Source organism: Gracilinanus agilis, chromosome 4 (assembly GCF_016433145.1).
Source record: "Gracilinanus agilis isolate LMUSP501 chromosome 4, AgileGrace, whole genome shotgun sequence".
Lineage (NCBI taxonomy): Eukaryota > Metazoa > Chordata > Mammalia > Didelphimorphia > Didelphidae > Gracilinanus > Gracilinanus agilis.
Window position 1 is genome coordinate 311614501 of NC_058133.1, and position 11048 is coordinate 311625548.

The 11048-nt window shown below is 34.0% G+C and overlaps 1 protein-coding gene across 1 annotated transcript in view; it reads left to right on the forward strand.

Annotated features, from left to right (window-relative positions):
• The first annotated feature begins 4671 nt into the window (after positions 1-4671).
• The window catches only part of RIMS1 (regulating synaptic membrane exocytosis 1), a 225974-nt gene continuing 219597 nt past the window's right edge, over positions 4672-11048 (forward strand). The window contains exon 1 of the mRNA XM_044675361.1: positions 4672-4770. Coding sequence (XP_044531296.1) covers positions 4672-4770 — 99 coding nt within the window. The remainder of the gene's footprint in view (positions 4771-11048) is intronic.

Here is an 11048-nt window from a genome sequence, read left to right on the forward strand (position 1 = left end):
TAGATGCAACTAGTTAATTCTTCCCTAACTGAAGTGGTGTGTTGAGTCAGGTCTTCAGAGATTTGAATCACAAGTATACTTCTATACCTTTTATTCAATGCATTACCATGGTACTTTCCTTTCCAAATGGAGAGAATGGAACCTAACTGTAATATGAAGGGGATTTTTTTCCACCTTTGAGTATAAGTACTATATGTAGGCAGTAGGGTAAATGAAAAGAATAATGGCTTTAGCATCAAGAACATGGGTTTGAGTTAAGGCTGTTAACATTTGAACTTTGTGACCTTGGATAAATTGCTTCAGGAAGGAAGGAAGGAAGGAAGGAAGGAAGGAAGGAAGGAAGAAAAGTAGAACCCAAGACAGTTAGCCATATGAAAAAAGAGGAAGATATTGAGATCAAGGTATATTTCACAAGTATTTTTATACTTTTAAAACTGTAAGATAAATATTACAAATTGTTTTTATGGAGATATTTCCAGCAGTAATCTGCCATATAATTATTGGGAAATTTCATTTCCCCCTTGCCATGACAGAATAAAATTAAATCCCAACTATTCATCTTAGATTTTTTATAAAGATTTTAAGCTTATTCTCTCGATTTAAAAAGTGAAGAGTAAAAGGAAGGCAGTATAACCAGGATTCTGTGAACCCCAGGGAAAACATATAGGCATCACAGATTAAAGCTGGGTTTGCATAGTTTTGTCAGGTTAATTATTTCACATGTCATGAATTAGACTGCTTTTATATATTTTTCAGTAACTGCCCCTATGGTTGGAAGACCAAATCCATTCTGTCTCTACTTTTTGTCATTAAAACAGTTTCTGAGCTATTCTATCCCCCTCTTTCTCTAAATTTATGATAGTTCTCTCTACTGGTAGAAGGACAATAATAGGATTTGCATTTTTATCAGTGCTTCTAGGTGAAAAGCATCCCTTTCCTCTTTAAGCAAAAATTATGATTAAAGTTTGAGGTCACTGAGTAATTTTGATAAGCAGATTTATACAGAAGTTACAATAAAAATTGTATTTTAAAGTACTTCTCTTGAATAGTTTTCAAAGAATCTTAGTAAACACCACTATCATTCTAATTAGTAGGTAGGATACAGATTTCTGGCATTACTGTAAAGCTGCTAAGTGACCAAAGTCATTTAATCTTTTTAAAACTCAGTTGTCTTCCTTAATTAAGTAGACATTATAAGCTCAGGGGGTTTTGTAAGGAATAACATGATTGTAAATTGCCATATAAATGTTCAGTACCAAGAGGAGTAGGGAAATTGGAGTATAATAGCTTCCTATTTTATTCAAGGTTAAACAGTGAGCACAGATATTGAAGCAATACTTTTTCTTTCAAGAAGCTCATATAGAATATTTTGAATGAAAAACTACCAAGCATTTAAAGTCAAATACAATGTAATGTTGTACCTCCTCCTACTTGAACCTTTGTAAAAATTAAATGGTTAAGATATTTAGACTCTGCTTGAGTGAATATCCTTTAAAAAGCTACTTTTTCCAAGCCTCACTATAAATCTAAAAATTTTGCTTTCAAACTGAGAAAACAGTAAAAGTGGAAAATCTTATTTGAGCTGGCACAATTGAAGTCCATAGAAGAGGTCAACCTAGCTCACCTCTTCTTAAGCCTACTACTAAACAGAAATTAGTAAAGTGGACATCTCAGACTTTCTACATACACTATAAACAGTATATAGGACCATGTCTAATTCTCAAGGACATCTGGGTATAACTCTAAAGATAATACTGAGGCAGGACTATATCTCTTTTTGTTGAGATAATGTGTGTTAAACACCCTACTTATTCACCAGCAATAAGTACTGGAGCAGCCTGATCAACTCCCATTGATTTGCTTGATTGAAATCAGCTCATTTTTATGTTTCAAAGAAAACCTCACCTTCTTTCCATTCTGCCTTTTGAAAATGGACATAGATGGTTCAGATAAAAGAGCCACTTTCCTCAAGGAGTCCCAAAGAACAGAAAATCTTATCTCTACATTTTTCTCTCAGTTGTTGTGTTTATACTTCAAAGTAATCAATCAACAAAAATTTCTTAAGTAAAAGCTATGTTCCAGGTACTGAGCTAAGCACTGGAGATCGAAAAACAAAAATAAAGCAGCTCCTGCTCTCTAGGAGCTTAAATTCTAAGCCTGTGGGATACAGTCTGTTACTAAATTCAAAGCAAAAGAATTTGTGATTAGGTCTCCCATGTGTGATCTGCCAGACCACAGCATTAGAGTGGATCAAAGGTAGGGACCTGATTTTTCTTAATTCATCTAATGGTGAGTGAAAATCTGTAGAAGACAAATCATTTCCAAGGTACCCTGACCAGAATTCTGACCTGTAATGAATACTAACAACTTTAGCCTCTAAGTCTCTAGCATGAATGTCTATTTTCAGACATATTATCCTTACTAGCATCTTCAAAACCAATACTAATATCAATCAAGTATTGATAAGATCACTCTGTCTCTGACAAATTGATAAGAACTTTAAACAAACTCTTAATAATTCAGTTTTTTAAAATAAACTCCTGAAGATGAGTTTCTCTGACTCCAAGTCTGGCAGTCTATCTACTATACCACCAACAGCCCTGTGTGTATTTAGGAGTGCCTATATTTCTAGTCAGGGCAGGGATTAGTTCAGTATAACCCCAGTTATTTAACATTTTCATGAAACTTTTTACCATTTAGTAATATATTAGCCTAAACAACTTTGTCTTATCTAAACAAACTCAAAGGGAGAGTTTAATAGTGAGAGAAATAGTCCAAAAGGAATAATAAAGAAAAAAATTGGTAACCAATATATTAATCAACACTGGATAGCTAAATAGTGACTTTGCTGACAATTGTTTCTATTCATTTTACTTTGTGTATTGAATATCTTCTATTTTGTATAGAAAGAAGGAAGTTAAGGTTCTAGACAGTGATTCCCAAAGTGGGTGCTACTGCCCCCTGGTGGGTGCTGCAGCGATCCAGAGGGCGGTGATGGCCACAGGTGCATTTATCTTTCCTATTAATTGCTATTAATTTTTTTTAATTAATTTCCAGGGGGCTAAGTAACATTTTTTCTGGAAAGGGAGCAGTAGGCCAAAAAAGTTTGGGAACCACTGCTCTAGATACTCAGTGAATAATTTTAAGTTGTTAGTATTAATTATTGATCAGAATCCTGGTCAGACTACCTCAGAAATTATTTGTACTCTACATTTCTTCACTCACCAGTAGTTGAACTAAGAAAAATAAAGCCCTTACTTGTGATTTACTCTAATGCTATGGTCTGACAGATCATATGTGGAAGACAGAAATAATATACCTAAAAACAAATACTTTTGCTCTTTATTTTATAATAAAATCCAAGCCACAGACTCAGACTATAATCTCCTAGAGAGCAGGAACTGTTTTATTTTGGGTTTTGTATCTCCAGCACTTAGTTCAGTATGTGGTACACAGATGGCAATTAACAAATCTTTTTTGACTGATTGCTTGAATCTCCTATCTTAATGATGAGAAGTCTTATTATTTCTTAGTATATAGGGTAACTAGGTATGACAATAGGCAGAATGACAGTTCTGGAGTAAGGAGGTCTCAAGTTCAAATCTGGCTTCAGATACTTATTAGATTTTTGACTCTGGCCATGTCACTTAACTCTCTTTGCTTCAGTTAAATCATCTGTGAAAGGAACTGCAGAAGAAAATAGCAAATCATTTAAGTACCTTCACCAAGAAAATACCATTAGGGGTCATGAAGAGTTGGACATAATTGAAAACAACCAAACAGCAGCAAATTAGCATTTAATTAAATTAAATTTAATTAAATTAGCTGTTCTTTTTGAGGATATTCTTTTAACACCCATATCTCAAACAGATATTATATTTGATAGATGTCAGATAAATCACAAAAAATGTGTAACTTCCAAAAGAGTCAAATGTCTTTCTTACAATTCTTGGTTCTTACAAGTTTTATACTGTCAGATTTAGTTTTTATTATTCTTAGTTATTTTATTGCTTATTATTATGTTAGTGTTTCTTTTTATCTGACATTAACTCTCTCCCTATGGGGTATATATCTTATAGAGGCCAATGTAAGGAGCTATGAATTTTTAAATAATAGAAATCTTTATTTTTTTGATGAATAAATAACCAAATCTTAACTGAAGGTTAAAGTTCTATTAGCAAAGAACCAACTCTCTTTTAAAAAAAAATTTGATGGGCATTTGGGTAGCTCAGTGGATTGAGAGCCAGGCCTAGAGATGGGAAGTTCTAGGTTTAAATCCGGCCTTGAACACTTCCCATCTCTGTGACCCTGGGCAAGTCACTTAACCCCCATTGCCTAGCCCTTACCACTCTTCTGCCTTGGAGCCAATACAAAGTATTGACTCCAAGATGGAAGGGGGAAGGGTTTTTAAAAAATATATTTGCTTACATCAATTCATATCCACAAGCATTTATTAAGTGGTGACTGTGTATGTCCTGGGAACAAAAATATTAAAAGAAATAGTCCTTGCCTTCACAGTGCTTACTGTCTACTGAAGAGATATAGCATTTCCATGGAATAGTAAATACTTATTTGGAATGAAATTTTCAAATCTAAAGAATAGAAACATACAGGTAATCAAGTACGAACTAATACAAGAGGTGACATTGTAGTGTTTCTTTGAAAGAAAGTATGAAATCTAAGAAGCAGAAGGAAAAAGAGTACGTTTCAAGCATGGTATACAACTTGTGGAAAGCCATAAAGATGGGCTTATTGAATGTCACATATCAGGTATGATAAGTATGCCAATTTGATTGAAGTGAACGGTGTGAGGAGAGTAAATTGAAATAACATTGAAATGGTAAATTCTAGATTGGACAGGGCTTTTAAATTTTAAGCCAAAGATTTTGAATATTATCCTAGGGGAAATGGATAATTTTTAAAGATCTTTATTATATTGTAACCTACCCATTAGATTGGGAGCTCCTTGAAAACTGAATCTATTTTTTGCCTTTTTTTTAATCACCCAGTGGTTAGCATAGTGTCCAGCACATAGTAGATGTTTCATAAATGTTTGCTGATGTATTAATTGTGAAATAGCTTGATCAGATTATTGGCATTCACTATAATACACAAAGGAAAGTGAAGAAGAAGTGAGAAGTGTGGCTCAGGAGAAGATAATGAGTTCTGTTTTTAACATACAGTATTTCATATGTGTACAGGACATCTAGTCCCAGATGTCTAAAAGGCAGATGGTGATATGTGTATATCAAAAGAGAGACTAATGATAGGTATAGAAACCTGGGATTATATCTTCTATATTTGCCCATTGTTTTCTTCATTAGTAAAAAGTGTGTTGTGTGTACGTACCATATATATGTATATATGTGGATATATGCATATATATCCACACGTATGTGTGTATTATAGTGAATGCCAATTTTTTACTCAGAATACATATTCCTTAATGACAGGAGCTATTTTTACTTTTCATTATATCTTCAGTGCTTAGCATAAAACCTGGCATGTAGTAAATCCTTAACAAATGCTTGTTGACTGACATATAAATGAATGGATGCAAATGGAGATGAAAGAGATTGTGTTGATAGAATTACTAAAACTTGGTGCATAATTGTTCAAAGGAAGTGAGGGAGAAGAAAGAATCAAAGATGACTGAGGCTTTGAATCTGGTGACTAGAAGAACAGTGTTGACTTTATGAGAAATAGGCAAGTTTGGAAAAAAGACAAAAACTTAGATAAATAGTGTTTCTGCCTAGGACATCATGAGTTTGAGAAACCTAAGGGACATCCATGTACATCCATGTTGAGCAGGTGGTTTATAAAATAAGATGGGAGTTCAGGGGAAAGATTATATATACATATATATAAATATATATATATGGAAAAACATGCAAGAAAATACTAATCCAACCCTATGGGACTAGTTAGATTCTCAAGAAAGAAGAGAAGAAGCTCCCGGGTATTTCCTTGGGTGCTGGTCATACTTAGTTGTGATGAGTTGGTTAGTCAGGGATATGAAGAAAGGAGGATGTGGGAAATATGATCCAACCCAAGAGAATAAAAACGGGATCAAAACAGAATAAGTTCATAGGACTCAAAGGGCAGAGTCAGTATGCAATGTGAAAAGGTTGGTAAACAGTGTCAAAAGGGTCAGAGAAAATGTTAATTTAGGAAAAATACTATTCATTTAGCAGCTATCAAATTGTTGATAGCCTTGGATAGAACAGTTATAGTTCAATAGTGGGGTCAGAAGACAGATTGCAAAGGGTTATGGAGTAGTATGAAAAAAAAAAGACAACAATTATAAGTGGCCCTTTCTATAAGTTTATGAAAGAGAGGAGACATGGAATGATATCTTGAGATAACAGCTCATTCAAATGTTGAATTTTCAAAGATGGGAAAGACCTGGTCATGTTTCTAGACAGTAGTTAAAGAAGAATTTAATGTGAAAGAAAGAGAGGAAAAGATTAACAGGGCAAGCTCTTGGGCTAGACTGATTAATCATCCATAGTTGTATCAGCTCCCTTGTGTTTAACTGTTATCTCCATGCAGATGATTCATAGACCATATATCCAGCCCTAGGCTCTCTTTGGAGATCCAGGTCTAGAACATCAGTTGCCTCATGAATATTTAAAGTTGGATTTCCTGGAGACACCTCAAGTCTGATGTCCAAAACAGAACTCATTATCTTTTCCTCAAAAACCCTTCCCTATTTCTGTCAAAGGTAATATCATCCTTCTAGCCTTGCATATTTTTTTCAAAATCCTTTCCTTCGTCTTACAATCAAGATGAAGGATTGGTTCCAAGGCAGAAGAGCATTAAGGGGTAGGCAACTGGGGTAAAGTGGCTTGCTCAAGTGTCTGCTCCCTACCTCATTACCTCTGGTCTAGACTATTGACTCAGGTTCTTGATTTCTATGCTTTCCTTCTCCCACTCTTGTCCATTCAATAAGTTCTTCCAAAGAAATTTCCCTTAAGGACATATTTGACCTTATGGTTATCCTACTTAATTAACTCCAACAGCTTCCTATTGCTTCTCGAATCAACTATGAACTCCTCTATTTAAGATTTATGCATGATATAAGATGGCTTCAACCTACCTCTCCAGCCTCATTCTACAATGAGGCTTTTTAAATATGCTGTACTAGAAACCATCTCCTGTTTATATACCTTTGTCCTAGTCTTATCAGATCTGGAAGGAACTCCCTCTTTATTTCTGCCTCAAAGTCTCTCTATTCTTTTATGGTATGTTTCAAGTACCATCTTCTATGTAAAGTCTATCTTGTTCCCAGCTTCCCTCTCTCTAAAATATCTTGCATTTGAGATAGATAGATAGATAGATAGATAGATATGCTTGTTTCCCAGATTAGTATGTAAACTCTTTGTAGAATTATTTAATTCTTTGTATTATATCACCCAACATATTACCTTCTACATAGTAGGTGGATAATAAATGCTTAGGGATTGATAATTATTGAAAAGCAGAATTAGAGAACAACTACCCATTCCCAAAGAGCAAACAATAGAAACCAAAAGAAACATTTAAATATGAAAAGTCAAGAAAAGTTGTCCTGGCAAAGACAAGGTTCACTTTATTATCAGGGACGTAAGCAAAAAAAAAAAGAGAGAGAGAAAATAAAGAATTGTTTTTTAGGCGTGGAATAGGGAAGAATTGAGAATTTGGGATATAGGACATCAATTTTCTAAGTAAAGTAGGATGCCCTCTAAAGAAGTTGGAGGACAAGGGAGGACATGGTGTAAGAAGCTTGGGAAAATACAATGGTTGCTGGAAAGAGTGTGATAGTCAGGATGAAATAAAAATACTGCCATGCAGTGGTGAGGGTCCAGTTATGATTAAATAAAATATAGATATAGGGTACCCTCTTTGCATTTGACTTCCTCTAACAGTGAGAAGATAGATTGTGTATGTTAACACAGGTTGGGGTTTGTCAAAATGATAGAACAAGGGAATGAAGGATTCAAATATAGAGGAGCTAACTCTGAAAGTTAGAGTAGAAGTCAACTATATTACTTATAATACACTAAATAGCATTTCTGCTTCTAGAAAACTCACTAAAAACAATATCTTCAAATACAACACTTGAATGAGCTTTCTATTAAAGGCTTTGGATTATATTCATTTATCAACAGACTGAATCTATAGTACTCATTTCCCCCCTCCCAGATTTCATATTAATGACCATTGTAAATTAGTTCTTAAATAATTTTGTTCAATACTGAACCCAATATGTTTTCATAGAAATTCAATAAGCATGTACCATACATTTTTCATTTTATAGATTATGCTACTTTGAGTTCAGTGTTATTAATTAATTATTGCAAAGGTAATAATGGAAATATGTTATTAATGTAGAAATTGTTGAATATTATAGGAAAATTTCATTCAATGTAAATATGTTTTTCCTTTTATCATTAATAATAGGAAATGGATTACAATGACAAATGAGTATACTTAAAAGTCAATAATTCCTTTAAAGCTGCTGCAATTGAAATAAAAGAGTAAATTAAATTTGGATTCTGAAATTTAAGGTATAATCACTCCTTTGCATAAAATTATTAAGTAACGCTTAATTGCTGGCATTAGAAGCATCCACCAGAAACTGCTATGAGAACTTCTGAATTCAATGTGAAAGAAAATACATTATAGTAACTTTATTGTATGGTAATATTGAATATAGATTTTGGCCTTCCTCATTTTTAGTGGTAATATACTAAATTACAAGTTTATAAGTTTTGCTTAAATATTTATTATTTTAGACCCTCATTATCTCTGGGTTTTTTTAAACCCTTACCTTCTGGCTCAGAACTACTGAATTCTGAGTCAGAAGAATGTTAAAGACTGGGCAATTGGAGTTAAGTGACTTACCCAAAGTCATACCTATTTGTTGTCACAAGCTATTAGTTGTTGTCATTTTTCAGTACTGTGAATCTCTTCATTACCCTATGGACCATACTGTCCACGAGTTTGTGGTTTTTCCTTGACAAAACTATTGCAATGATTTGCCATTTCTTTCTTCGATAGATTAAGCAAACAGAGTTTAAGTGACTTTCCCAGGGTCACACAGCTAGTAAGTGTCAATGGTCAAATGTGAACTCAGGTCTTCCTGACTCCAGGCCCAGTGCTCTATCCACTGAGCCACTTAGCTGCCCCTTCAACTATAGTAAATAGACATTAAAACTACTTACTTTGTAGCAAATAAATTACAACGGTCGTAATAGTAGATATGCCCATTACTATGGTTAGTGAAATGAAGCCAGGTCAAGTCACTGAACATTTATTAAGTCCCTACTAAGTGCCAGGTATTGTGCTAAGCCCTAAAAACAGTCCCTGTTCTCAATAAGCTTAATTGGGGAGATGACATGAAGACAACTATATGAAATCAAGTAATAGATAAGATTAATTGGAGATGATCTCAGGTAGGGAAGAAGGACACTAAATTAAGGAATATCAGGAAAGGCTTCTTTAGCAGCTTGGATTTTAGCTGATGTTTGAACAAAGCTGAGGAAGCCAGGTGACAGAGGAAGAGAATGCCAGGCATGAGCCACAGCTAATGAAAATAAAGAAAAGGGAGATAGTGTGTCTTTCTGGGAGGAGAAGGAAGGAGGCTAGTGTCAAAGAATTATAGAACTGAGATTTAGATTATGGAGGGGAGTAAAGTATAAGAAGCCAGGAGGGAATCACATGAGATAAATATAAAGTGCTCAGAGCAGTGCCTGGCAAAGAATAGGTGCTTTATAAATTCCCTTCCTCCCCCTGCAGGACAGAAGAAAAGATCCAGAATTCTTTGTAGTTCATTGAGAAGTCAACTAGCAATAAAAATACCCAATAATTTGGAAGATGTATAGCATCAAAGCATGTAGTTAATCCCAGTGGTCCTTAGGATGAAGTAATGGTGAACAAGCCCTAGGGCAGTGGTTCCCAAACTGTTTTGCCCTACAGCCCCCTTTCCAGAAAAAATATTACTTAGCCCCCTGGAAATTAATTTTTTAAAAATTTTAATAGCAATTAATAGGAAAGATAAATGCACCGCCCTTCTAGAATTTGAGAGAGTTTAACGATCTTGCCTAGTATAGCTGGACAAAATAGAAAAAACTTGGTAGGAAAAATAGAAAAAGCTTGGTAGGCAGCTGGTACCAGTAAATAAAGCATTAAGCCTCCAGTCAGGAAGATATGAGTTCAAATCGAGCCTCAGTCACTTATTAGCTGTACTACCATAGGTAAGTTACTTTATCTCTGCCTCAGTTTCCTTCTTTGTAAAAAGGTTAATAATAGTACCTATCCTCCCAGGGTTGTTGTGAGGATCAAATGAAATAAAAGTTATAAAGCACTTAATAGAGTGCCTGGAACATAGTAAATGCTAGAAAAAGTTAGTGATTATCATTAGTAAAAGTGGTATAAATAGTACTGTAGTATTCATTGATTGATGGACTATTATTTCATAAACTCTGGGATCAGAGGAAGTTTGTTCAAGTTCAAGCTCTGTCACTTATGTCCTGTGTACCCCTCAACAATATGTTTAAGCTTTCTGTGTTTCATTTCCTCATCTATCAGGTGAGAAACCTGGATTCAATGATACTAAGATTATTTTCAGCTATAAATCTGTAATTCCATAAAATTCTTCTGAAGTCATTTCTGTCATGAAGTTTTTGTCAAAATATGTGGTTTTTTTCTTGCTTAATGAAACACATACGTGAGACAATAACTTAAGCACAGTGTTTAAAGAAATTCTAGAGAAATCATATTTTAGTGAATTGACAAGTATATGTAATTTTATTTAAAAATCATTAAAATGACTATGATGATATTTTATTTCTAGCTAAAATTATTAATGTTAATCATAGCTATGGCACTACTAAATCCTGATGGCCTCCCAATATTGAAGATATGGGAGCATTCAGCATTTTTAAACTGAAGTAAAAATGGAAGTTATTTTTAAAATTGATTAAAAACACTTAATTATTCTTCATATCACACCTTCCTCATATGTGACACATTTCCTTCTATAGGACTATATATATATATATATA